Below are 27,992 nucleotides of genomic sequence, written 5' to 3' on the forward strand. Positions count from 1 at the left end.
GAGCTGGAAAGCAGGTTAGTGGGGTGGGGAGGGAATGGGGATTTTGCAGTATCCTTCTCCTGCCACGCCCACCAAGCCATGCCATGCCCACCAAGCCATGCCCACAGAACCAGTAGTAAAAAAAATTGAATCCCACCACTGGTGGAGGACTACTTGAACTTGCATTCCTTCTTCAGGTTGTCTCCATGTTCTGAGGTTGACAGGTGGGATCGGAATCTAAAAAAAAAATAAGAAAATCACATGAAAAAGCCAGCAATGCTTCTGCTGAGTCATTGGTTAGTCATTGTAAACTTCATTGCCAGTAATTCTGCATCTCAAGGGTGCTAATTAACCAGAGCCCACTTCGCCTTCCCTATCTCAGCCTTTCTCTAATTAAAACATCCCTCTCTAATGAAATCACTTTAGCTTAATAGGTGGTAAACAGCACGAGGATGCTGTTAAGCAACTGGGATGTCTCATCACCTCTCAAGACAGCTTCCAAGGGATTTTCTGAAATATGTAGCCAAGACCCACTTGTTCCCCCAGTTTCTGAAGGATTCTGGGAGCTGCACATCTGGAAAGCCACAATTTTCTCATCTCATCACTTCTCAACACAGCTTCCAAGGGATTCTCTGAAATATGTAGCCAAGACCCAATTGTTCCCCCAGTTTTTGAAGAATTCTGGGAGCTGCACATCCGGAAGAACACAATTTCCCCATCTCATCACTTCTCAAGACAGCTTCCAAGGGATTCTCTGAAATATGTAATGTGGACATTTGTCCCACACCACTTTCTGAAGGATTCTGGGAGTTGAATATCTGGAAGAACACCATTTCCCCGTCACTCCTACAGAATTTCCTGTCTGTGGAAATAAGGCTTAGGGCAAAAGTCAACTTTTGCATGGGACGGTGTCTTGGCTCCAAGATAAAGAGAGGACATCAATGTAGAGGACTTCATAGATGGATGAGGGAAGTTCAGATAAGATTCCATTCAAGCACCAGAATAACATGAAAGGAAAGGACCTTGAAGGTCTTCTAGTCCAACCCCCTAATTTAGCAGGAGACCCTATGCCACTCTGGACAAATAGCTATCCAATCTCTTCTTGAAAACCTCCAGCGTTGGAGCTCCTACAATTTCTGGAGGCAAGCTGTTCCATTGGTTAATTGTTCTGACTGTCAGGAAATTTATCCTTAGTTCTAGGTTGGGTCTCTCCTTGATTTGTTTCCATCCATTGGCATCTTGTTCTGCCCTCAGGTACTGTGGGTTGACCCCCCCCCTCCTTTTCCATATGACAGCCCCTCAAATATTGGATTGGATATTGGAAATATTAAGATGGTTGTTTATATTATGTTAAGGATTTATAGTATAGTGAATGAATTGCAAACATTGTGTTGTCCAACAGGAGAGGGTATACCGTTTTGAACAATTGGCTATCCAATCTCTTTTTGAAAACCTTTAGGGATGGGAGCATCCACAATTTCTGTCCATTCCACTGGTTAATTGTTCTTCTTATCAGTAAGTTTCTCCTCAGTTCTAAGTTGGTTGTCTTTTTAATTATTGCTAATTGTTCTACCATCAAGTGTTTTGGAGAATAACTTGTCTCCCTCTTCTCTATGACAGCCCCTCAAGTACTGGAAGACAGCTATAAATGTCACCCCTAAACCTTCTCTTTGTTACATACCTAGTCCCTTCAACTGTTCATTTATCCTCCAGATCCCTTACTATCTCTATCGTTCTTTCCTTCACTCCTTCATTGGATTGTTAGAAAGCCCTTCCCGTTTAAGATAGGGAATTCTCTGGAGTGATTGCCACAAATACAATCTTCTTGAGTCCAGAGTTTCTCAGTAGCTATAGCATTTGCTTTCTACCTGATTCCCTCGATCCCTTTCCATCTTCCCTCTGGAATTGCTTTGGCAATCATCTGTTGATTTGCTAGCAAACACTCCAGCCTTGCAAAGAAACCGTAGTTCGCTTGTTCTGTTGCCTCCTGCGGCTGCTTTGCGTGAAGAATACAGAATGTCTTCGGAAGCTTCCAAAACTTGGAATCACGTTCGGCTTCTTCAGGCAGCCAGCGAGGGGCTGAAGACCATGGGAGACCTTCATGCTGTCCAGAAACAGGAGAAAAAAGCCAAGAAGAAGAAGGAGGAGGAAGAGTCTGCCTCTTTAGGAAAAGCAGAGCAGAACGAGGAAGATGTTGGTCAGGAAGAAAATCCAGAGCCTCCCAGCGCTGCAGAAAGCGAAGGGATGGACCAAGAAAAGCTGGCAGATCTCAGGAGTCATCTCCAAGCCCAATTTTCCATCAGAGAACAGGCAGAAGATCCCACATCAGATGGTGAGCTGATGAGGTTGGTGGGGAATTTAGTCCATGGAGAAGACGACAAAGCATTGCCTGGAAGTGCCAATGAGAGTCTGGAAGGACAAAGTACAGATTGTCTATTGTGTATGGGTGACTCCACCAGTCATCACAGCGGACTCTCCATGGACATCCAAAACGCATTGCAAAGGGACCTTGTAGAGCTGAAAGAAGAACTCATGGCCAGCATTGAAACCATGAAGACAGAAGTTATGGAGGAGCTACAGAGCTTGCGTGAGACTCTCTATGCCTATAATGACCACCACTTTTCCCAGGACCTGAGTCCTCTGAAGGAGCTAGATGAGAACACCCTTGGTCAAGTGAAAGGAAGTCCTTACAGGATTCCCGAAGGTGGGAAGCTGGAGAACACCATCTCCCAGGAAGAGAAATTCAAATCCAGGTCAGTCCCGACTCTTCACCCACTTCAAGTCTCTGGCCGAAATCAAGCAATGTTCCGAGCCGTGAACACCATTACAGCCAGGAATGGTTTCTATTCCAGCTTATCTAGATCGAATTCAGATCCTGTAGAGCCAGTGGAATCTCAAAGTATCGTCCTTCCACCGGCGGTCCCCAAATCAGCTAGCAAGAAACATCTCAGGAAGATGGCGCCAGCTTCAACTCCTAAAACCTATTCCTCCAATGGGAAATACGGCGGGAAGATGGGATTCAAAATGGCGCCCCACCACCTGCCTTGTGAAGGCCACAAAGGCCAACCTCAGTGAGCCATCAGAGATTCTCCCATGTAAGAATCAAAGCAAAGCAAAATGAGATGCAAGCAGTTAGAAATAAGGAGGAGAAAGGATTAATAAATAGAAGACTTAAAAGTTTATAACAGAGAAAAAGAAGCTTTTTGGGGGAGTTCAAATACTACAGGTACTCAGAAGGTGAAGATTAGTAGGTACAAAAAAAAAAGAGAGATAAAAGATTCCAAGAGAGAGAGATAAAAAATGGATTTAAAAAAATCAATAAATGATGGAATTTCAAAAAAGTTAAGAGATTATGGATAATGAGAAAATATTTCAATATGAAAATATATACAAGGAAAATAGTAGTATATATACTAATAGAAAATATAATTTAATAATATAATCCAAATATGTCAAGACAGTAGAAGGGAATTTAGGATTAGTTAATTAAATTGTATGATTAATATTAATAGTGTGTATTATGAGTTATTATTATTATTAAGTATATTATGAGTTTAAAATATTAAGGACTAGAAATTGTGTGGGGTTTTGAGATACACTTCTGGGACTGATTAAACATTATCATCCTACACAATTGGAATATTGAAGTTAGGGTGGAACTATGAATAATTCTTTAAAAAATATTAAGTAATACTATTTAGGGATTATAAATGCAAGGTGCAAAGAGATGTTATTTATGTTTAAATGAACTCATGGGAAAATGAGAAGTGGATTATGAAAAGAGATTAGCTCTGTTGAAGTTGTGGAAGTTGGACAATTAGAATTACTTATATACCTATTTGTATTATTAGTGTTACTGTTGCTTTAAAAAGATTTGACCCAGTCAATGCAATGCCCACAAAATATGTATGTTTATATTGAAAAATAAAAAAAAATTATTTGGAAAAAATAATAATATAATAGAATAGCTTTATTGGCCAAGTGTGATTGGACACACAAGGAATTTATCTTGGTCCATGTGCTCTCAGTGTACACAAAAGAAAAGATACATTTGTCAAGAATCATAAGGTACAACAATTTATAATAGTCATAGGGTACAATAAGAATAGAATAGAATAGAATAGAATAGAATAGAATAGAATAGAATAGAATAGAATAGAATAGAATAGAATAGAATAGAATAGAATAGAATAGAATTCTTTATTGGCCAAGTGTCCAATTCTTTATTGGACACACAAGGAATTTGTCTTCAGTGCATAAGCTCTCAGTGTACATAAAGAAAAGAAAAAATAAAATATATTCATCAAGAATCATAAGGTACAACACTTAATATTCTCCCATGGATTGGTGAGCTCCTTGAGTTCAGAAGAAGGAAGTGCTTTGACTTACAGGTTCTGTAAGACACGTCAGGTCTTTCTAGAACAATAGCATCAAGGTAAGCCTAAACCAGTGGTCGGGAACAGGGTAAATTACCCCAAATGGGGTAAAACTGAAAATCCTGGGGTAATGAGGACGGTCGCGCCAGCGTGACCGTTCTCATTACCCCCCAGGCATTTTATTTCGACATTCTGTTTGTATAGTTTACATACACAAGGACCTTCCTTTCAAATCAAGGGGTAACGTGGCGTTTATAAATTTTGGGGGTAAAAGGTAAAAAGTTCCTGACCCCTGGCCTAAACTGAACATTCACTTAATGTTTGTTTGTTTTTTCAAAAAAAAATCTGTGTAGGTGAACCAGGGTAGGGCACATTCTTAAACCTGTCTGATTGTGGGAATGTAATTCCTAAGCTCGGTCCTTTCCTGAATTTGGCCTCCAGGTGAAATGAGGTATTAGAAACTCCTTAAATTTTTATGGAAGGGTGGATCAGGAGGGACCTCTTTGGGGGAAGGGAGAAATGTACAGAAAATGCTTTTATCTTAGGGGGAACAGGGGAAAGATTGCGCCAATAGATATGCATTAGGAGTGGGGTGAAAGCATGCAAATTTCAGGCAGTTTTTTTTTTAAATAATTGCAATTAGGATGGTGTTAGTTTTTTGTATAAGACAAGGCCTTCTTTCATGGCAATCTGAGTTCTGGCCCCAGTGCATTAGTTCCTGCAGAAGTATTTATGACCGTTTGCTCGTGGATTCCATTCAAGCACCAGAATAATACAGAGTCAGAAGGGACCTTGGAGGTCTTCTAGTCCAACCCCCTGGTTGAACAGAAGACCTTATGCCATTTCCCACAAATGGCTGTCCAATTTCTTCTTAACACCCTCCAGTGATGGAGCACCCGCAACTGATTCATAGCTGTGAATGAACGCATTCAAACAACAACAATGCATTCATTTTAATTCACTCGTTCAAATCCTTCCATCAGGTATGAAGGATGTCATTCCCGTCCTTTTGATTCTGACGACGGTTGTATGGCCCAGATCCAGGGGTAAAATTTCATGAATTTGTTTGCCACAATTGAAGTTAAGCTGCTTAGAGGTGATCCCCAACTTACAACCATCCGTTTAGTGACTGAAATTGCAGCGGCACCGAAGAAAGGGACTTAGGACCAGTGGTGGGATTCAAAAAGTTTTACCACCGGATTTGGGTGGGTTTTGGTAGAACCGGGCCGAACTGGTAGAATACCACCACTGCGTGATCACCCGGAGTGTAATGCAAATGTAACAAAATCCTAAACGTAAATAAATGTCCTTTAATGCCTCCAACTTGACCCCACTGTTCAATAATTCTCAGTTGGAGATAAAACATACTCAAAAATAGTCTTCAAACGAAAGCAATACAGTCCGAACTTAATGAGCAGATAGAGATGAAATAAAAAATTAAAACAAACTACAATGAAAGAATTTCCACAACGGACCAGGATAAGTAATTACCAACTTCAAGGAGATAACAAGGCAAAGTCTGTTGGAAGGACGCCAACCAAGATAACTTCAGCCCAAAATAACACATGCTTTGCTTCTGGCAGCACTGTAATTTAACCGTCTCTCTTATATACTATTCTCCCCAGCTGCAATCAATGAGGGCGATCATGGCCGCTTCCTCTCTCATAAGCCAAGTTGTTTCCTTTTCCATTCCGCCCTGTGTGTCCTAGGATGCAGAGGGGATGGGCCTGGTTTTTCCTCTGACTGCCCAGCCGGCCTCTGCCCTTCCCCAGCCTCCTCCACAACCTGTCGGCTGTTCCTCCTCTCCCTCAGAGTTCAACTCTAACAAGGGCATGACACACTGCTTAGGACCAGTTCTTGCACTTAAGTGTAAGATTCCCACAGTCATGTGATCAAAATTGGGGACTTGGCAACTGGTGTGTATTTGTGACAGCTGCAGTGTCCTGTGATCACACGATCCCCATTTGTGACTTTCCCAGACCTCCCAACAAGCGAAACCAATGGGGGAAAGCTGGATTCACTTAACGGCCATGTGATTCAACCATAGTGATTCGCCTAACAACAGTGGCCAAAAAAAGGTGTTGAAATGGACCCGCTTAGCAACTCCCATGCTTCGCAATATAAATTGTGATCGTAAGTCAAGAACTACCTGTGTTTTTAAATGGATGCACATGTGTATGATTATTATTGATAATAATATGCTGCTGTTGTTTACTCAGACTGGTACCTTGACAATCAGATCCTTCCCAACTATCCGGGAAGTTGAAGACGCTGAGATTAAAATAAGATGCAATGAGACACAAACCAATGCCATCGTCATTTTGCGCCATTAAGACAGAAGACGATTTCTCTCCAAAGCCCTAGATTTGATAGGAAAAGAACAGGAGAAGCCAAATGAGGTATTTTAGAAACGGCAGCCAAAACAAAGCGAATTCCAGCTAAGGGGCATATTAGCAACACCGTATGGATGATGTATAAATTACTCTTTCTTGTTTTGTGGTGAGGGCTGGGGAAAACAACAGACCCTCAGGGCTACGAGGGGCGAGAACTCAAAGAAAAATCAATGGAGATTTATTTCCATAGGCCTGCGAGACCCATTGCTCTGGGCAAAAGCCAAGTAAATCTACTTTTGCAGCTCTCCGACAGAAGATCCAACTGTGTCTTTTGTCAATATGCTCCTGTTAAACCCCTGATGAGGATTTTGCAGAGCCCCTGGGCAAGAAATAGACCACCTGGGAATTTCTGACACTGCCTATCAATCAGGTAGTGTGTCTGCTATTGAGTTTGGCTACTACCTTCTGTTGAATCCAGTTAATGGCAGGGCGGGCTTCTTGCAGCACACCTGGTTTAACAGATAACAAAGTAACAAAGAGTTGGAAGGGATCTTGGAGGTCTTCTAGTCCAACCCCCTGCTCAGGCAGGAGATCCTGTAACATTACGGGCAAATGGCTGTCCAGTCTCTTCTTTAAAATCTCCATTGTTGGAGCAGCCACAACGTCTGGAGGCAAGCTGTTCCACTGGTTAATTGTTCTGTCAGGAAATTTCTCCCCAATTCCATGCTTCTCTCCCTGATTAGTTTCCATCCATTACTTCTTGTCCTGCCTTCAAGGGCTTTGGAGAATAGCTTGACTCCCTCTTCTTTGGGGCAGCCCCTGAGATATTGGAAGACCACTATCATGTCACCCTAAGTCCTTCTCTTCTGAACAATTACAGAATACAGAATAACAGAGTTGGAAGGGACCTTGGAGGTCTTCTAGTCCAACCCCTGCTCAAGCAGGAGACCCTATACAATTTTAGACAAATGGGTGTCCAGTCTCTTCTTAATAGAGTAGAGTAGGGTAGGGTAGGGTAGGGTAGGGTAGGGTAGGGTAGGGTAGAATAGAATAGAATAGAATAGAATAGAATAGAATAGAATAGAATAGAATAGAATAGAATAGAATAGAATAGAATAGAATATTGGAATGAAGAATAGAGTAGAGTAGGGTAGGGTAGGGTAGAGTGGAATAGAATAGAATAGAATAGAATAGAATAGAATAGAATAGAATAGAATAGAATAGAATAGAATAGAATAGAATAGAATAGAATAGAATAAACAGAGTTGGAAGGGACCTTGGAGGTCTTCTAGTCCAACCCCCTGCCTAGGCAGGAAACCCTACACCACTTCAGACAAATGGTTATCCAACATCTTCTTAAAAACTTCCAGTATTGAAGCATCCATAATTTTTGGAGGCAAGCTGTTCCACTGATTAATTGTTCTCACTGTCAGGAAATTCCTCCTTAGTTCTAACTTGCTTCTCTCCTTGATTCGTTTCCACCCATTGATTCTTGTCTTGCCTTCAGGTGCTTTGGAGAATAGCTTGACTCCCTCTTCTTTGTGACATCCCCTGAGATATTGGAAGACTGCTATTGTGTCTCCCCTAGTCCTTCTTTTCATCAGACTAGACATACCCAGTTCTTAAAAGCTTTCAGTGATGGTGCATCCACGGCTTCTGGAGGCAATCTCTCCACTGTTAGGAGAAGTAAGAAGACCATCCCAGATAGCATTTCTTGAGAGAGAGGAGAGGAATAGTGGGGTGGACACACAAGCGGAGGTACTGTATGAAGCTTATCCTTTACGCTGCCTCTCCTTGGCTTCTGGCAGCCAAAATGATTTATTTAGACAAACATTTTTATACCACCTACTTGAACAAATCCAGGCATTTTGCAGGGCTGCAAAAGGGAGCGAGTGCAGAAAGAGAGAGACTAATATATCATCATAAAGCCAAGAGAAATCTAACTATAAATCAGGTAATAAAATCAGCTGGTGAGTCAGCTTCCCCATTTTTAAGTGCCTAGATGCCCTGTGGAATCCTGAAGCGTTCTAGAAGGAACAGGAGGCTGGAGGGCATCCATCAAGGTCTTCCAAGTAGGGGAACAGCCATTAAGAAGGACCCACTCTTGAGTTATATTGGGGTGGGGGGGAGATGTGCGTGCTTTCAGCATTATCTTTCTTGCATGGCTCAAAATTGAGCATCAAAGGTGGTTCTGTAAGTATCCCCATGTGTGTGTGAGAGAGAGAGGGAGGGAGGGAGGGAGGGAGGGAGAGAGAGAGAGAGAGAGACTATGCACACGGTTCTGGGACCATGCAACCAGTTGTTGGCAATACAGTCACTCCATTTTGGGCCTGAAGTGTGCATCTTTTCGAGACTGGAAAGACACAATAGTTATAATAGAAATCCCAAAAATAAATGAGGAGGAGAGGGTTACAATCTTTGTAACCAACTGACACACTGTATGTATATAATTGAAAGATGGTCTTTTTATGTTTTGTTTGTATGTTGGTTGTAAAAAAATAAAAACTTTATATTAAAAAAAGAAGAGGGGAGAGGAGGGGATGGGAAGAGATAATAGGGAATAAAACAGAATAGAGAATTAATAGAATAGAATAGAATAGAATAGAATAGAATAGAATAGAATAGAATAGAATAGAATAGAATAGAATAGAATAGAATAGAATAGAATAGAATAGAAAATATGGGATGGGATGGGTTGGGAAAAGTTGGGTTGGGTTGGGGTTGGGATAAAAGGGAAGGGAAGGGAGGGAAGAGGAGAGGAGAGGAGAGGAGAGGAGAGAAGAGAAGAGAAGAGAAGAGAAGAGAAGAGAAGAGAAGAGAACTTGTTTCTAGCAACTCTTGTTTCCTGGTTCTTTTTTTTCCCTGAACAATGTAAAACACACACACACACACACACACACACACAGAGACCCCAATGCACATGCACATTTAGTTCATTGGACTTCAAGCAGCTGGAATGTTCCGGGGCTCCTTTCCACGATTTGTTTTTCCTGCTTTGTCAAACTCTTAATGATGCTGCTTCAATCATTCTACCAGGAGGCCACTGGCAGCATCTGCATGATCGATGTCACCCAGCAGCTTTGCAGAAAAACGAAGCTGTTCCGTGCTTGGCGCAAATGTCTTGTTTCACAGCATCCTTTTTAAAAAAAAAAAGCAAAATACTGCTGGGCAAAGTGGATGGATGCTTCAAGTAGAGAAGCGGGGACCGAGTCACAAAACACCCCTTCCTTTCCAAAGGGCCACCTGTTCCAAGCTTAAGCAGGAGTCCCTCCCAGGAGTCTCCATGCAGCCTATTTTCAATGCAGGTGAGTGCAGTGTCCGCATGGAGACTCTGGGGGGGAGAAAGAAAGAAAAGAAAGAAAGAAAGAAAGAAAGAAAGAAAGAAAGAAAGAAAGAAAGAAAGAAAGAAAGAAAGAAAGAAAGAAAGAAAGAAAGAAAGAAAGAAAGAAAGAAAGAAAGAAAGAAAGAAAGAAAGAAAGAAAGGAAGGAAGGAAGGAAGGAAGGAAGGAAGGAAGGAAGGAAGGAAGGAAGGAAGGAAGAAAGAAAGAAAGAAAGAAAGAAAGAAAGAAAGAAAGAAAGAAAGAAAGGAAGGAGGAAGGAAGGAAGGAAGAGGAAGGAAGGAAGGAAAGGAAAAGGAAAGGAAAGGAAAAAGAAGGAAAGGAAAGGAAAGGAAAGGAAAGGAAAGGAAAGGAAAGAAAGAAAGGAAAGGAAAGGAAAGGAAGGAGGAAGAAAGAAAGGAAAGAAAGAAAGAAAGAAAGAAAGAAAGAAAGAAAGGAAAGAAAGAAAGAAGGAAAGGAAAGGAAAGGAAAAGGAAGGAAAGGAAAGGAAAGGAAAGGAAAGGAAAGGAAAGGAAAGAAAGAAAGAAAGAAAGAAAGAAAGAAAGAAAGAAAGAAAGAAAGAAAGAAAGAAAGAAAGAAAGAAAGAAAGAAAGAAAGAAAGAAAGAAAGAAAGAAAGAAAGAAAGAAAGAAAGGGCATTTTAAATTTTCTCAGCATTTCAGTTGCAACTCCAGGGGCCTGGAGCTCAGTCTGATGGAACAGGAACATTAAGATGGAAATAAAAATTGAGGCTGGGGTAGATGAGGATGACAATTTTTCTCCTCCAGGTTTGAGGCTGGTGATTCATTTCTCAAATCTGTAGCACATATCCTGAAGTCTTCCCTTGACTGCAATGGGAATTGAACCAACATGTTTTGCAACCAGATGTTCTAACTAAGCAAAAACTCCGGGAGGCAAAAGCTAAAATGTGTGTTTGTTATTCTAATCAATGTACAATTTAATGGGGAACAGAAAATCTGGATTCTATTCTATTCTATTCTATTCTATTCTATTCTATTCTATTCTATTCTATTCTATTCTATTCTATTCTATTCCATTCCATTCTATCCCAACCCCAACCCAACCCAACTCTTCCCAACCCTTCCCATTCCATATTTTCTATTCTATTCTATTCTATTCTGTTCTGTTCTGTTCCATTCCGTTCTGCTCTTATTCTACTCTATTCTATTTTACATTATATTCTATTTTACATTCTATTCTATTCTAGCCACAAATCATTTTTTTCAATGCTGTTCTAATTTCAAATGGCCACTAAACAAGTAGTTATAAATCAAGGATTATCTCTCGACTACCAACACAGCATTAATGCATGGATCTAGTGATATCCTAGTCCCAACCCATGCTTTCAAGCCACATCCTATTCACAGGATAGAATTTCAACAGAATGAGGGGTCTTGAATTAGCAATCAATAAATCAGAACAGCCTTTATAGAGCGCCCCTTCGCACAAGTATTGGCTTTGTTTTACTCATGCGTAAAGAGAAGGCAATGGCTTCTCCCAAAGCTAACGTTAACCACATTTTCCTTGGGGCTAAATTTAAATCTATAATTAAGACCAAGAGAAAGGGACGCTCATGTCTCTTCTTAATAGGTTTGCTATTTCTAGAAAATAATAAAAATAAAACAACAACTCAGCGGACTTCGATTCTCTGTTTCCTGAGCAATTATGCAGAGGGTCAGGGGCTGATCTATAGATGGGTTCAACAACAACAACACCCCCGTGGGATTTTCTGCTCAAAACCCTTTTGAAAATTGAGCTGCAGGGAAGAGCTGGGCTGCACCGCAAGACGAGTGATGAATTTCAGGGATGGAGTGAATTAGATCAGCCCTCAAAGGATGCAATTGGTGAAAGGTTCTGCAGGGAATAAGGAAAGTGCTTCGTACACATCTACAGTATCCATACAGTGCATTTAAAATAAAACAGAAAACGCCTCCCCATTTCAACATTAGATTTCTCTGCAGCCTCAGGAGGAATCTTGAAATCGTTTCGGATGTTGCTGGACTACAAAAGCTAGCATCCTCCATCCCAGGATAGGCTCTGGAGTCCCACAACAGCTGGAGGGCCACCTCCAGGTTTCTCATCAACAAATTTAAGTGTGCGTGGCATCATGTGATTTATTCCTATATTAAGGGAGGAAAAAATGCCAGAGAGATGGTAGAATTATAGGGAGAACAGACGGACATATAAACACTGAATGGTGGCTCAGTGCAGAGGTGGGATTCTACCGGTTCGGACCGGTTTGGGAGAACCGGATGTTAAAGTTACATCTGGTTCATCGAACCGATATTTCAACTGACCGGCTGGCCCCAACTGCCCTGCCCCGCCCTTCCCAGGAGTCCATTTTCTATGGAGTGCAGGGTCTACAATTTGAAGGTGAGGTCCCCGAGGTAGATTACAATCCATGGTTTTGATGGGATTCAACTCGAGACGGTTATGAAGCTTGTTTCGGGTGTCCTCATGGCTCTTCTTGGATTGGAATTTTGGGGTGGTAGAGAGGGACAACCCCCCCCCCTTTCCCCACTGCCTCAGTGACCTTGGTGAAAAGGTAGAAGAGCAACCCGCTTCCGTGTTTTGCTTCTAGGGGTTCATTTCTGGTGTCACCAATGGTCTCAGCTGGTGGCTGGAAAGAATGAAAGGGAGTCAGCCCCATCGTGGAAAAATTAAGAACTCTGAATTTATTCATTTAGAACCTCAATTTACATCATTTAGGACTTCATTTTTTGTGCTGGCAGAAGGTAACTTGCGTGCCCCTCTTCTGCTTGGTGTGTGGACCTCCCGTCCAACGGCCAACATGAAAGCTTTCCACCTTTCTTGTCTCGTTGCTGGTCCCATTTATGGTGGCAGTCAGGAATCGGATGCCTTTGATCGCAATACAATTGTCCCCGGAGCTCTTTCTCACAAATCCATCAAGTGCTCCATGATCTGGACTTGTGCCTCGTTCAGCTCAGATAGGGAAGCATCACAATGAAGAACCACAACTAGGAAGGTACCACAGATCTACAATGGATTCACAGTTGAGCCCAGGCAGCTAGGAGGAACCAGAGAATTGGCCAATCAAAGAAGACAAGAGCAGAGGAAGAAGTAAATTGGCAACAAGAGAAGAGCCACAGCTGATGGTGGCATCGCGGGAAGCATAGACGGTGCGGCCACCAAGAAGCTGTAAAGGACGGAAATTGTTGATCATTTTCTGGGGTGTCCCAGCTGAACTTTTGAAGTATGTGACGTCCACAAATATATTCAGCTAAAACAAAGGGAAAGAGAGAAAGAGAATGGGAGGAGTGCTCTACAGCCAGCCCAATATTTCTGTACATGTGTCCATTTGACAACAGTGAAATGTGGATAGTGGTGGTTGGGGATGGAAAAGACCAACTTTGAATGTGAGGATGGGGGCAGAGTGGTTGTTACCTGGGATCTGCTGATTGGAATCTGCTCTTCAAATACTGTCCAGATGACCGCTTCATCGCAGTTTGGTGTGGTGAGAGACCCTTTGTAGCGGTAATATTTGGATAATGAAGCTAAGCTGGGGAGAAGATTGCTCAAGGAAAAGGTGGACGCCATGTCGACGTATTCCCCTAGGCAAAAGGATAACCATGATTGGGTAGTGGAGAAGAAGCAGCTCCATTCTGGATTGGTGCAGGATAAGATGAAAGGAAGTTAACGCAGTTTGTGTGACAGACACTCCATAGTACAGTATATTCTCATTCACAGAAAGTATACAAGATGTGATGTTCTTACCTCAGAATCTCCGAAGACACGAGGGCTTCCAATTGATTTGGCCACCCAATAGGACTACAGCTCCTCAAGTTACTAAAAGGACTCATGACAACAAATTTGAGCTAGGAATTGGGGTCCCCATCTTCCCCCCCCCCCCACCTCAGAAATCTTACTCTGTTCTGAAAACCCACTTCGGGATATGCAGGAGCACCAATAATGTTGTGTCTCATGAAAGCAGCTGCATCTTATTCAAGGTTTGTGTGGCTGCAGTTGAAGCCTCCCAAACAGCATCCAGGCACTCCGGGGGGAAAAAGACATAGCTGCTTTCATGAGCCATAGGCAGAAGAAGCATTCGTCTTCCAGGGCACAGGTAAGATGCTTACCTGCACGAGAGATGTTTCTCAGGCTGGCAACAATGGTGTTGTAATTCGTGTTATCGGTGTCTGCTATCTACATGATAATGAGAAGAAGACAGATCTATAACCTGCAAGGTAGCCAAAGGTAGAAAAAGTAGGTGGGCATCTATGGTCCTCTACAGAGGACAATCTGTTGTCTGAAAAGCTGGTTTTTTCCCCCAACTCTGGTTTAAATAATAATAATAACCACAACAAAACAAGCAGTTCTTGAAGCTGTCCACCCAAAGGTAGCAGCAGATGGACATCACATTAAAATCGATCCAAAGAATCCCAATCCTTTATTTCTGGATATTAAACCTAATCAAAAGAAATGTGGGATCCGTGGTACACTCTGAGCTTGGGGGTTTGCTTGCAGACAACATTATCCCCATTCCCTAGCACTGATGATGTCACCTAGTTGGGTGATGAAATATCTCCAGGCAAACCACCAAGCCCAGAATAGCACCAAGGATCCCGCCGTTCGATCCTGACCTTCTATTCTAATCAAAGAAATTCAAGATGAATCGTGCTTCTCTGATTCATGTTGTTTCATTAGAACTTAGCAGCTAGAATGGAGGAAGGAATTGGAAAACAAAAAAAAACTGAAAAAGTTCCTGTCACAGCCTACAAAAGCCAAGACTGAAGGAACTGCATCCCAAAACTTCATAAGCTTTTTTCATGATGACACTTTAACATAATGGCAATCGTATTCTGAGGATCGTACCTTGAACAGGAAACTCAGAACAGCGAGTCCATTTGGATGTTGCTTAGCTTCACTGACGGTTTTGTATTTGATGTTCATGTGTACAATGTGTAGCTGTGAAGAAACAGCAGAAGAATCGGACATATTTCTCTGTCATTCAATTTCTCCTCAGTTCATTCCTGTCTCCCTGTTGTCTTTCTTCTTTAGATAGCCAACATTTAATCTCTAGTCCCAAGGGTGCTTTTTCAAGAGGCAACTGGCCTTTTTTTCGTTTGTTCTTTTTTTCCCCTTTTTTATTATATAAAATGCAAAGAAGCAAAGGAAATAGGAAATTAAGGGAGGGAAAGGGAAAGGGGGCAATGGCTTCTGACTCTTCCTGGCACAGTACAAGATAAACACACTCCAATCTCCAGTTTTTGCTTTCACACATTAATATATAACTAGCCATTCCTATAACACCAAATCTGTATAATCAACAGAACCAAGGGCTTTCTTTGTTTTCCTTTGAAGACATTTACCTTCTTATTCAAGAAGCTTCTTCAGTTCTGAAGAAGTTCTGAAGAATTGAAGTCCCAAAGAACTAAAGAAGCTTCTTGGATGAGAAGTGAAACATCTTCCAAGAAAAAACAAGAAAGTCCAGTTGCCTCTTGATAAAAGCATCTTTGGGATAACCATGACCTGGAGAATCTGCATGGACATTTAATCACTACTCAACACACACAAATTGTCTGCAGAGAGTTCCTCTTAGATGTTTTCCCTTCCCTCTTTTTCCTATCAAAAAATTATTTCCATGTTTGCAAAATTCAAAATTCCACGAAGAATTTCTCAGGAAGAAATTATGCTGTTTTGCCTGTGTTATCACTGATACCTTCCAAAATCTGGAAAACAAGAGTTTGGAGTTTTCCCAGGTGTTTCACCATAGTTGGGTAATGGTTACCAAGTGAAATAGTTCCTTAATACAACATGATCATGTCTTGCGTCTCTGCCACCTTTCCTGTTGACAACTATGGGTGTGGGATATTTGTTAAATGGATTGTTGTTAAATCAAGAAATATCTTTACAGGACTCTGGTTCATGCAATGGGTGAGTTCTTCACCCCACCCCCCCAAAAAAAATCTGCTTTTTTATTTAGTAAAGTTAATATCCGAGGGCCAGAAGACCTAGGTATATATCGTTGTGACTTCATGCCACAACTGTGCAACTGAATATTCCCAAGTTTTATGGTTTTAAGACATGGTCATGTGTTTATTTCTAGATGGACCTAAACAAATCAAAACTTGACCAAATCATTAAAAAAAACCAAACAGATAAAAACATCCCAAAAGAAAACAATAATCCATATTAGCAATAGCCCTTAGACTTATATACTGCTTCGTGGTGCTTTACAGCTCTCTCTCTAAGCAGTTTACAAGATCAGCCTCTTTCTCCCAACAATCTGGGTCCTCATTTTACCGACCTCGGAAGGATAGAAGGTTGAGTCAAGTTTGAGCCAGTTAGGATCAAACTCTTGGCAGAGTTTGCCTGCAATTCTTTATTCTAGCCACTGTGCCACCATGGCAGTAGAATAGAGTAGGGTAGGGTAGGGTAGGGTAGGATAGGATAGAATAGAATAGAATAGAATAGAATAGAATAGAATAGAATAGAATAGAATAGAATAGAATAGAATAGAAATTAGACTTTTATACTGCTTCACAATGCTTTACAGGCCTCTCTAAGCAGTTTATAGAGTCAGTATATTGTCCCAACAACCTGGGACTTCATATTATGGATTTAATGTACTCCTAATTTTATAATTTTCAAGACGATGCTATTTGAAGTGGTTGTAGCCACATTAATTCCACAATATGATTTGAAGACAGCATTAATTCTGGAAAGCTCTACTTTGTGCTATAAAGGGGTGTAATGAGAAAAGCAATTAACATGTTTGATAAAAAATGATTAAAGTTGAACTGGAACAGCTGCTCTGCCCTATTCCCAAATATCAAGAGAAGAGCAAGGCAAAGACGCCATGAAATTGGAAAGCTGATTTGTTAAATCATGACCAGAGAGGTCAATTCCTGAACTCTGAAAAGGTCATGGGAACTTCTGAAAAGCAATAACATCCAGCCAATTCTCCAGCTTTGACAGTTAAAATACATAAAATGAAATGACAGAGGGTTCAAGATCAACCTGAACTGCTCTTTGATGTCCTTTGATGTCTACGCCACTATGAAGAGTTGGATTGTGTTTAGTCAACTGGACCAAAAGGAGGTGCCTCTTGGCTAAGCCTTAATTAAAAGCTACTTTCTTTGAGATGCAGAGAAGCCATTCGGGGGTTGCTGATTGCATGCTATTTAATTCTCTTTGAATAAGCATCCAGGAGACAATTTACACCCCCGTCCCCCTTGCACATTAAGAAAACAAAGCAGTTCTTGGAATGAGCCTGATGAAAATTGGGCTGAGGACCTTTTCTTTCTGGACATTTTTTTTCTTCGTCGTGAGCAAAAAGGACTGGCCTGTTGCTGACCGACAATCATCATCTCATAAAGAAGGAAGGAGAAACTGCTGGTATTCTTTCAATCACAGTAGAGAAGGAGAGATAAATAGGTGATTAATAGAAGATATATAGAAGATAGATTATAGAGATGATAGATAGATAGATAGATAGATAGATAGATAGATAGATAGATAGATAGATAGATAGATAGATAGATTGATGATAGATAGATGATAGATAGAAAGATAGATGATAGATAAATAGATAGATTGATAGATGATAGATGATGATAGATAGTTGATAGATAGATTGGTTGATTGATTGATAGATGATAGAGGATAGATAGATAGATAGATAGATAGATAGATAGATAGATAGATAGATAGATAGATAGATAGATAGATAGATAGATAGATAGATAGATAGACAGAAAGACAGACAGACAGACAGACAAATAGATAGATAGAAGCGGAGAGAGGTAGAGAGATGCTAGACAGACTAGATAGATAGATAGATAGATAGATAGATAGATAGATAGATAGATAGATAGATAGATAGATAGATAGATGATAGATAGATAGACAGAAAGACAGACAGACAGACAAATAGATAGATAGATAGATAGATAGAAGCGGAGAGAGGTAGAGAGATGCTAGACAGACTAGATAGATAGATAGATAGATAGATAGATAAAGAGAGAGAGAGAGAAGATAGATTATAGAGATGATAGATGATAGATTGATGATAGATAGATGATAGAGATAGAAAGATAGATGATAGATGATAGATAGATAAATAGATAGATAGATTGATTGATTGAAAGATAGGTGATAGATGATAGATAGATGATAGATATAGAGAGATAGATAGATAGATAGATAGATTGATTGATTGATTGATAGATGATAGATAGATAGAAAGATAGATGATAGATCGATGATAGATAGCTATAAGACTTATTCACCAAAAGTCTTCTGAATGTACTTTGCACTAAGCTTGTTTAACCATAAGCAGCACAGTATATTCTCCTCCTCCTTCTTCTTCATTTCTCTCTTTCTCTCCCCCCTTCCCCCCCCCACCTTTGCTCCTATCCATTCCCCATCCTTTAATGAACACCACCATCCAAAAAACAAGCCATGCCATACCAGGTGCTTTTCAGCATAGCTTCAGCTGCGCCTGAGATACTGCAGAACCTGCTATCAAAACCCAACGCTGGACTTACTTCCATGGGATACTGTATCCCATCAATGTAGTGTTCTGAGCCATTCCTCTTGAGGTCACCCCAATGGAAGTGGAACTGCAAGGCCCGATAAGTATCCCGCAGGCCTCCTCTGGTGATGTTGATTTGTTCCGCAGCCGATGCTCCGTCCAAGGTCATTTTGACTGCAGGGAAAGTCAACTTGTGAACACAGTTTCAGAGGCAAAGAAGGGCCAGTCTACTAATCTGGGAGCTAACCAAGCTTCTCCACCACTTCCAGCCTTCTGGGAGTGTCAGATCTGTCTTGTCGGTAAAAAGATGGTTATCTCCTTATCCCTTTCCTCCCATTTCGTAGTGGTAGTTACCATGAGTCCGTGAGTTTAGACAAGAGTGAAGAAACCTCCCCCAACCCATCGAGGGTCAATTTAGTGACCAATCAGGATTACAAATGTGGTCACATTAACATGGACTATATTTCCCAGGATACCTTAACTACATTTACCATGATGCATTCCCTTAAGGGGACAGCTCACAATTGATAATTAACTATCCAATTCCCATACACTGGCTGGACAGCACAGGGAGGGGAAAAAAATAGAGAAGCTATAAGTCAGAAATCTGGATGTGCCCGATAATGGATGGCAGGGACAGGAAAGACTGAATGGTCAAACCTGGCTCTAGGGCACCCTGACTCTATGCCCCACTTCAAAACAAAAATCTCATTTCAATACAGCTGCTGAGTGGAAACCGAAAGCTTTGGGTTCAAGATTTGATAAACACCTTGTGATGACCAGGGCATGACACAAAAATAACACAGTCGCAAAAGTAGAATAAATTCCCTTTAATGCCTCCAACTTGGGCCCCAATGTCCAATTATCCTCAGCTGGATATCAAACTCTTCCAAAAAGAGTCTACAAAGAGAGTAAATGCAGTCCAAACCAAAAGTAAAGATAATTAGAAATAAAAAAAACAAAACCAACACAAACCACACTGAAGTTATTAACATGGCAGGCCAGGATGATAAATTGCAGACTTCCACAAGATAACGCAGCAACCACAGTTGGGAGGACACCAAAACCCAGATAAGCCTCGACAAAGATAATGCACACTTTGCTTCCAGCAAGAAGCTGTGTAAAACACCCCACTTATATCCTGTTCTCCCAGCTGCAGCTAATGAAGGGGATCAGGGCCTTTTTCTCCCCCATAAGCCATGTTGCTCCCTTCTCCGTTCCTCCCTGCGTGCCCTAGGATGAAGAGGGGATGGCCCTGGGTCTTCCTCTGAATGCCCAGCCAGACTGTATCCTTCTCCCGTTTCTTCCACAGCCACCAGAGCCACATTCCCACTCCCTGTCAGTTGCTCAATCTCCCCCTCAGAATCAGACTCCAACAAGGGCATGACACACCTGCAGAAAAAGTCCCAGCTTCATGGGCTCACCTTCATCGCCGTTGTTCATTAGTCTCCATCTGCCTGGAGGCGCCTGGTCGTAGCCTTCAAACAGAATCTCATCCAAGCTCCAGTCCCGTCTCACTTTTCTTCTATCGATGTTAATGGGCGACTGGTTCTGTCCGCCACACCCTGATGCGATCTCCTTCCAGTGAGAAGGACCTAAAGAGACCAGAGGAACATTGCAAAGCTAGGATGTCGCACAGGGAGGCTGAGAATAGCTTGCCTTGATTTTTTTTAATGGATATCCTGCCTTGATTATTTTTATAAATAATCCAAGGTGATGAGGATACCTAATAGTTAGAAAAGGGACTTAGAGTTGGAAGGGACCTTGGAGGTCTTCTAGTCCAACCTCCTGCTTAGGCAGGAAACCCTACACCACTTCAGACAAATGGTTATCCAACATCTTTTTAAAAACTTCCAGTGTTGGAGCAGCCACAACTTCTGGAGGCAGGTTGTTCCACTGGTTAATTGTTCTCACTGTCAGGAAATTCCTCCTTAGTTCTAAGTTGCTTCTCTCCTTGATTAGTTTCCACCCATTGCTACTTGTCTTGCCTTCTGGTGCTTTGGACAATAACTTGACTCCCTCTTCTTTGGGGCAGCCCCTGAGATATTGAAAGTCTGCTATCATGTCTCCCCTAGTCCTTCTTTTGATCAGACTAAGACATACCTAGTTCCTGCAAGCATTCATGAGAGAGAGAGAGAGAGAGAGAGAGAGAGAGGGAGGGAGGGAGGGAGAGAGAGAGAGAGAGAGAATCCTGTGCAGCCTGGATTAATTGCTTTGGGGGTGACATTTCTCTGTGGGCCACCAAAATTTTCCCATGGACCACCAGTGGTTCCGGGCCCAGTGGTTGGTGACTACTGTTCTAGTCCAACCCCCTACTCAAGCAGGAGACCCTATACAATTTCAGACAAATTTCCTTTCCATTTTCTTCTTTAAAACCTCCAGTGATGAATCACCCACAGCTTCCGTAGGCAAGCCATTCCACTGCAGGGAAGACATTCTCCATACCTATTTCTTTGCCACGCGGATCAATATTCATTGCTGCCAATTATGGCAACCTTCTTATAACAACGGAAAGGGTTTTTTTTTTTCCCCCAACCTTTCCATCCAGCCTCAATTAAAGGGAAGCAATATATCTATTTCTTTTCTCAGAGCAGGATTCTGGTATAGATCAACCCTTTGCCAGAAAATTGGTCGTCTACAAATGTTGCATTCAACAGAATCATTAACTTTCCTTTGTTGTTTCCTTTGACTTTCCTCCTGCAACGGTCTTCATTAAACTTCACAAGAAGGTTTTGCTTATTTATAATTCAGCAGGATTTCCTTGCTGGGCCCATATTTAGTCTGACAAATAAAACAAGCTCTTCTAGCATCTGTGGCTGTCTATTTCTAAAGAGCCCCAGCTCCATTCTTGGTTTGTTTTACTTTCGACATCTCTATGTTACTGGGTCATAGCCAAGAATTAACATGGATTTGTGGGTATCTGTCTTACTACTTGGTAGCGTCATTTCTCCACCTGATTATTTCGGGATAAGTTTATTCCAAATAAAAATATCAAACCAGGAAGCCACCATCACTGAGACTTTACTCCCCCGCAAGAAAGCTTCTGGGTTCCAAATAGATTCTAGAGAAAACAACAAAGATGCCGCTATGAGTCAGAGCTTTGATTAGATGTCAACCCATCTGGCTAGAAAAAAAAAAGGAAGATATAGCCAGATAGGTAGAATTGGGCCCTCCACAAGGAATGGTGCTGTCTGGTTTATGACCCCAGGCATGGATGTTTTAAGACTGGATTTGCACACCTGGGACCCGCAGATGGTCTTCAGTTTCCATAAACGGATGCGAATGATGCGAGTTTTCATTCTTCATAAAATATGAACTTTTCTACAAAAGTAGAATATTCTAAGCAGCCTACCAGCCTCATGGACACACTGGAACAGCATTTGAAAATATGAGCTTCTGATAGGCAGACATGATTTTAAAAAGTGAAGTTTCTTGCAGGTGTTTCATGACCCAAGTAGGTAACTTCATCAGTTCTAGATGGGAGTAAGGTGAGGAGGAGGAGGAGGAGGAGGGAGGAGGAGGAGGAGGAGGAGGAGGAGGAGGAGGAGGAGGAGGAGGAGGAGGAGAGGGAGAGGAAGGAGGAAGAAGAAGAAGAAGAAGAAGAAGAAGAAGAAGAAGAAGAAGAAGAAGAAGAAGAAGAAGAAGAAGAAGAAGAAGAAGAAGAAGAAGAAGAAGAAGAAGAAGAAGAAGAAGAAGAAGAAGAAGAAGAAGAAGAAGAAGAAGAAGAAGAAGAAGCAGCAGCTAGGGATTCAAACCGCCAAACTGCCAAGCTTTCTGATTGACAAGCTCAGCATCTTAGCCACCATGTCCCTGATGAGGGGTACATTCACCCAAAATCTTTCCAAGAAGTATCTTCAGAAATCTGTCTCCGGTACTCACCGCATTTTGGATCCTGGGAATCATAACACCAAAGACCTGGAAAAGCAGGAGATGGAAAGTGGAGAAGAGAAAATTTGGATTAGCAAAAATAGAATAAAAATGAAGAAAGAACTAACTCTGGTGGCATACTTTCAAAAGGCAACTGGGCTCATTTTTTTCCTTGAAGTCCCTTCTCATCCAAGAAGCTTCTTCATTTCTGATTGAACGGCGGAGAGTAGAAGGATTTATATTCTTTGCAAATCCTTCCATCCTTCACCATTCATCCAGAACTGAAGAAGCTTCTTGGATGAGAAGCAAAACATCTTCAAGGAAAAACAAAGTCCAGTTGCCTTTTGAAAAAGCACCTTTGGGACAATCTGTGACCTGGATGTTGGAAAATCTCCATAGACATTTAACTCTGGTGGGTAGCATTAGAATTTCAATCCAATTAAAACAGCCCAGAAGTGAGAAAAAGATTTTGATTGAGATTGTCCGTAACACCTGAATCTTGAAAGTTTGATTGTCTGATTCTTCTTCTTCCTGCTCCTTATACTCGTTAATCAGGGGTGTATCTTGACAGACTTTACAGATTATCAGAGTTGGAAGGGACCTTGTAGGTCATTTAGTCCAACCCCCTGCCCACATGGGAGAACGTTTCTGACAGATGGCAGTCCAGTCTCTTCTTGAAAGCTTCCAGTGATGAAGCTCCCACAACTTCCAAAGACAACTTCTGTTCCATGGGTTGATTTGTTCTCACTATCAGAAAAGTTCTCCTTATTTCCAGGTTGAATCTCTCCTTGGTCAGTTTCCATCCATTATTCCTTGTCCGGCCTTTAGGTGCCTTGGAAAATAGCTTGACCCCTTCCTCCTCTCTATGGCAACCCCTCATGTATTGGAAGGTGCTCTCCTCTCTCCCCTGGTCCTTCTCTTCCCTAGACTAGCCATGTCCAGATCCTACAACTGTTCATCGTATGTTTTAGCCTCCAGTCCCCTCATCATCCTGGTTGCTCTTCTCTGTACTTTTTCTAGGAATTCAACATTTATTTATTTATTTATTTATTTTATTTATTTGATTTGCCAATTGTTTACAAGATAATAAGTATAAGCGTATACATAGTTGTGAATACATGAAATGGGTACATATAAGAAAAATAAAAGAATAAGAGAAACAATAGGACAGGGACGGTAGGCACGTTGGCAAAACTGGATGCAGTATTTTCTATCTGAGTCACTTCTAAATGAACGGTTGTAGGAACAGGGTATGTCTAGTCTAACTAGACATGATAGTGGTCTTCCAAAATTTGAGGAGCTCTCACAGAGACAAAGGAATCAATTTATTCGCCAAAGCACCAGAGAGTAATGGGTGGAGACTTACCAAGGAGAGATCCAACCTAGAAATAAGGATAAACTTCCTGACAGTAAAAACAATTAATCAGTGGAATGGATTGCCTTCAGAAGTTGGAGGCTTTTAAGAAGAGGCTGGGCAGCCATTTGTCCAAAATGGCATAGGGTCTCCTACCAGAATTGGAGGTTGGACTAGAAGATCTCCAAGGTCCCTTCCAACTCTATTATTCCATGTTCCGTGTTCTAAATTCCTGCTATAACAATTAGTTTAATGCAGTTCCAGATATTACTCGCAGCTCTCCAGAAAAATGGAAGAGCCAAGAAATCTCATTTCATTTTTTTTGAGCAGAGCAAAAATCAAGAAGAGCTGGCTTAGCTTTTCATTCCACTCTCCCCAGGTAAGACGACTTTAAAATTGGGTTGCAGAGAAGAAAGAAGCGGAGATCAATTTCTTAAAAACAAAAAAAAAACTCCAAAGAAACGGCTCCGAAGAAAACAACAACGCACCTCCATCTCTCATGCTTCAGGAAACAGATCTTCCCTCCGGTGGTTTCTTGGACAATCATGTCCGATTTAGCTTTATTGCTCGCAATCCAAGATCCTCAGGAAGACAGCTGGGCAATCAATGGTGTAATGGAAAACGGACATCAGGAACTTTTAACTGAGCCGAGTCATTAAAGAAAAAAAAAAAGAAATGGACTTTTCTCTCTTGATTGATCAGTTGTGAGTTAGAAGGTTCGGAGAACACAGCAGGTAGCTATCAAGAAGGTGCATCTGGAAAGCTGTGTTTGATTTTTTTTCCCCCCCATCCATTTAGGATGTTCTTCTTTTTTAGAAAAAGAATATTTGCAGCTCAAGATTGAGCTATGGTGTGCTGGGTGCTCTCTGAGCTCGGTTGGTCTTCTTGCAGACGTTTTGTTACCCAACTAGGTTACATCATCAGGGCTGGAAGGAAGTGGGGTTTGTAAAGAGGAGGACGAAGCAGACTCTGAGATCCTTGGTGCTCTCTGAGCTTGGTGGTCTTCTGGCAGACGTTTTATTACCCAACTAGGTTATATCATCAGTGCTGGAAGGGGGTGGGGTTTGCAAAGAAGAGGAGGAAGAGGGAAATCACCCTTTCAGATCTTCCCAGCCAGCTTCTGACAAGCAAAGTCAATGCGGAAGCCAGATTCCTGTAGGATTAGGGGGTGACATGATAGCAGTGTCCCAGTATTTGAGGGGCTGCCCCAAAGAAGAGGGAGTCAAGCTATTCTCCAAAAGCACAACAGGGCAGACAAGAAGCAACGAATGAAAACTAATCAAGGAGAGAAGCAACTTGGAACTAAGGAGGAAATTTCCCGACAGTAAGAACAATCAGCCATCTCCAAAATTCATGGGTGTTCCACAACTGGAGGCTTTCAAGAAGAGATTGGACAACCATTTGTCTGAAATATTATAGGGTCTTTTTCTTCAGCAGCGGGGTTGGACTAGAAGACCTCCAAGATCCCATCCAACTCTGTTGTTCTGTTACATCTGTTATAGATGCCGTCTTGATTTGAAGATCCTTATTTTCTCCGCCATGAGCTAAAACTCAGAAATCACTCAAGAGCTGAAGATCACAACCTTCTGTTTCCCTAAAAATCAGACTCCTTCTAACACTTTAAAAATGCTTTTGATCTCTTCCCCAACCTTTTAAATTTCTGACCAAGCCCTCTACCTTTTTTTCCTTTCGCCTGACCTCTAAAAGAGAGAGAAAAAAAATCTTCTTTTGATTTTTCTTTTTTTATCTTCAGTCTATTAATAATAGATCTGAAAGGCTTTTTATCATGCATCGACAAGCGGTCTCTCTCACAGAACCGTTCCACGTTCAATATTAGTTTTTCTCCTCTAATTATCCCCGGGAACCTGCCCGTATTTATTTTTATAACATTCCCCTTTGCAAGACTTCTCACCCATCCTGCAATTCTTCTCAAGGAAGGTAATCCTCAACTTACGACGATAACGGAGACCAAAATTTTCGTTGCTAAGGCCTCCTGCTTGAGCGGGGCGGTTGGACTAGAAGACCTCCAAGGGCCCTTCCAACTCTGTTACTCTATGTTCTGCGCAAGAGAATACCGCAGAACAATGATTGGGGGGGAAAAAGTCTCAAATGCATTTCAGTCAATATAAAAGGGGGGGGGAAGAATGACATTGCCCCAGGTGTATATTACAGACCACGCAACCAAACAGAAGAAATAGATGAACTTTTTGCTAATAAGGTCTGTAGTAAGCATACCACAATAGAAACTGTGGGTTTTGACTACCTGATATTCAGCTGGGAGACTAATGTTGCACCTAGTTGGTGGAAGATCAGATTCAGTGGTGGGATTCAAATTTTTTTTACTACTGGTTCTGTGCCGTGGCTTAGCGGGCATGGTGTGGCTTGGTGTAATTCAATAGAATTACTGCCCTGGGATAGAAGCTGTTTTTTAGCCTATTTGTCCTTGTTTTTATTATCCTGTACTGTCTGCCAGATGGTAATAGTTCAAAAAAAGGGTGCCCAGGATGAGATGGATCTTTGAGGATGTTTTGAACTTTCTTAAGGCAGTGGGGGCTCTAAAGCTCTTCCAAAGAGGGGAGAGGGCAACCCATGATCCTCTGAGGGGCAATGACCTTAACCCTCTGGAGTGACATCCTATCTGCCCCATGCAATTGGCAAACCCTACATAGGTACAGTAAGTTAAGATACTCTCTATAGTGCAGCGGTAGAAGGTCACCAGCAGTTTTTCATTCAGTCTCAGGTCGTATAATTTCTGCTGGGCCCTTTGACCAGTTATTTCTTGTCCTGCTGTCAGGTGCTTTGGAAAATAGGTCAACACCCTCTTCTTTGTGACAGGCCCTCAAATCTGTGACAGCCCCTGAATGGAGACCCCCTTCTCAGGAGACCGTTGGCCCAAAGATCTTCTGTTTGGTCAACTCCAGGAGTGGGATTCAGCTGGTACGGAGAGGTTCAGGCAAAGCACACACTCAGCAAACCGGTCGTTACACCAGTTGAATCCCACCACTGGTCAATTCCACACTACAAAGCATGCCCTGGAATAGAACTGACATCAGCTGAGGACAACAATGAGTGTTGGATCTCCAGCGGACGGCCATCACCAAATGAGGTAAACAACAGACAAAGGCTCCACAGGGGAGAGCCAAATCCAAGAACGTTTGACATTTGTGCAGGAACATCTCCCACAAACCAACAGGTGTTTAGAACAAGTGGATCCAAGCTGAGAGAAAAGGGCAAGGTTAAAGATAGATCGAGATCTCTTCCAAAAAGACCTCGGCAAAGATTTCCAGCTCACAGTGGCTTAACCTCAGGGGCACCCAAATGAAATCCCCAAATTTTGTTAGTGAAGTGAAGAACTCCTGGAGAGAGAGAAGGGTAAAAAAAAAACAGGGTTTGGAGGAATAACGAAGGTTTTCTATTGAGAGACTTGATTCCTGAACTCAGATTATTCTACTCCAAGTAAATATGGGGATCAGGAGTGTCCCTGAACTCTGTTTGACAGAACTTGAGGTCCAGACTCCAAGAAAGATCCCATAAACCTGTGTGTTGCACAATTGCCCCCTCTCCTCAAACTCTTAAGTTTGCACCGACAGTAGAAGCGACTCCATCCTTCAAACTCACCTGTTGTCCCTGCATGAACCATCCAAGAAAGAGCCAGGAAAGTTATTCCTAAAAGGTCTGGCATTTTTCCCCTGAGCTTGGGAGATCTCAAAAAAAAACCAAAAAAAAAAACCAACCCAAAACTCTGTGGGAATTCCAAATGGGGAAGACTCTGGCAAGCCAACAGGCGTGTGTCCTTGGTTCTTGGTTTCCACCTCGGCAAATCCAGAGGGAATGGCGTGGAGGGCTGGCTGGTCAGAGCAACGATGCTGTCCTTGGGAGTCGTTTTCACCCCCTGAAAAGGATGGAGGCTGCTCCCTCAGCCTCCGCCGCCGTCAAAAGCAAAACGCACCGAGAAGAAATCCAGAGGTTCAGCCTGGCGGCTGTTAAATATTCATCACAGGGAGAACGGTGGCTCTTTTTTTTTAACTCCTTCTCTCCTGAGAACGGGACGGAGGGAGAACAGAGAGCAAAGCTTTAAAAAGAAAAGACAAGACAGATGGGGGATGACACGGGGTCTATTTATAGGGGAGGGGAACCCTAAGAGGAACTGCCTTGGATACAAGAGAAGATGCGGACATCCGGGAGGGGGAAAGCTAAGGAAAGCTTTCCTGCTTTCCCGGACCGTGGATGGAAGTCGATGGACGAAAAA

At 42.0% G+C, this 27,992-nt stretch overlaps 1 protein-coding gene across 6 annotated transcripts; it reads right to left on the reverse strand.

The window, feature by feature from the left end:
* LOC113424817 (carbonic anhydrase 15-like) lies at positions 1-27,992 on the reverse strand. 6 transcript variants are annotated; one of them, XM_087942446.1, is made up of 8 exons: positions 27,362-27,992; positions 22,402-22,437; positions 19,947-20,117; positions 18,536-18,696; positions 14,859-14,951; positions 14,123-14,189; positions 13,431-13,648; positions 1-216 (listed from the first exon to the last, which is right to left on the reverse strand). In XM_087942446.1, exons 1-8 carry the CDS (start codon positions 27,423-27,425, stop codon positions 16-18), a joined length of 1,011 nt encoding a protein of 336 aa, XP_087798572.1. In that variant the 5' UTR covers positions 27,426-27,992; the 3' UTR covers positions 1-15. The 6 variants fall into 6 exon arrangements, with proteins under 6 accessions (XP_087798572.1, XP_087798574.1, XP_087798571.1 ...); XM_087942448.1 differs by lacking the exon at positions 1-216 and adding an exon at positions 12,678-13,266 and having other exon boundaries at positions 13,431-13,597; XM_087942445.1 differs by lacking the exon at positions 1-216 and adding an exon at positions 12,678-13,266.

The sequence above is a fragment of the Notechis scutatus genome, chromosome 13, assembly GCF_049901735.1.
Source record: "Notechis scutatus isolate UNSWTSFEM ecotype Mainland chromosome 13, rNotScu1.2, whole genome shotgun sequence".
In the NCBI taxonomy this organism is placed as follows: domain Eukaryota; kingdom Metazoa; phylum Chordata; class Lepidosauria; order Squamata; family Elapidae; genus Notechis; species Notechis scutatus.

Excerpts from the sequence above, each read along its gene's own strand:
- LOC113424817 (XM_087942445.1), bottom strand. The coding sequence starts at position 27,425 with ATGCCAGACCTTTTAGGAATAACTTTCCTGGCTCTTTCTTGGATGGTT. Across the intron at positions 14,952-18,535 it reads GGATACAGTATCCCATGGAA|CTACACATTGTACACATGAA; the intron begins GTAAGTCCAGCG and ends GTTTCTTCACAG. Across the intron at positions 13,649-14,122 it reads GAGAAACATCTCTCGTGCAG|AATGGAGCTGCTTCTTCTCC; the intron begins GTAAGCATCTTA and ends GCACCAATCCAG.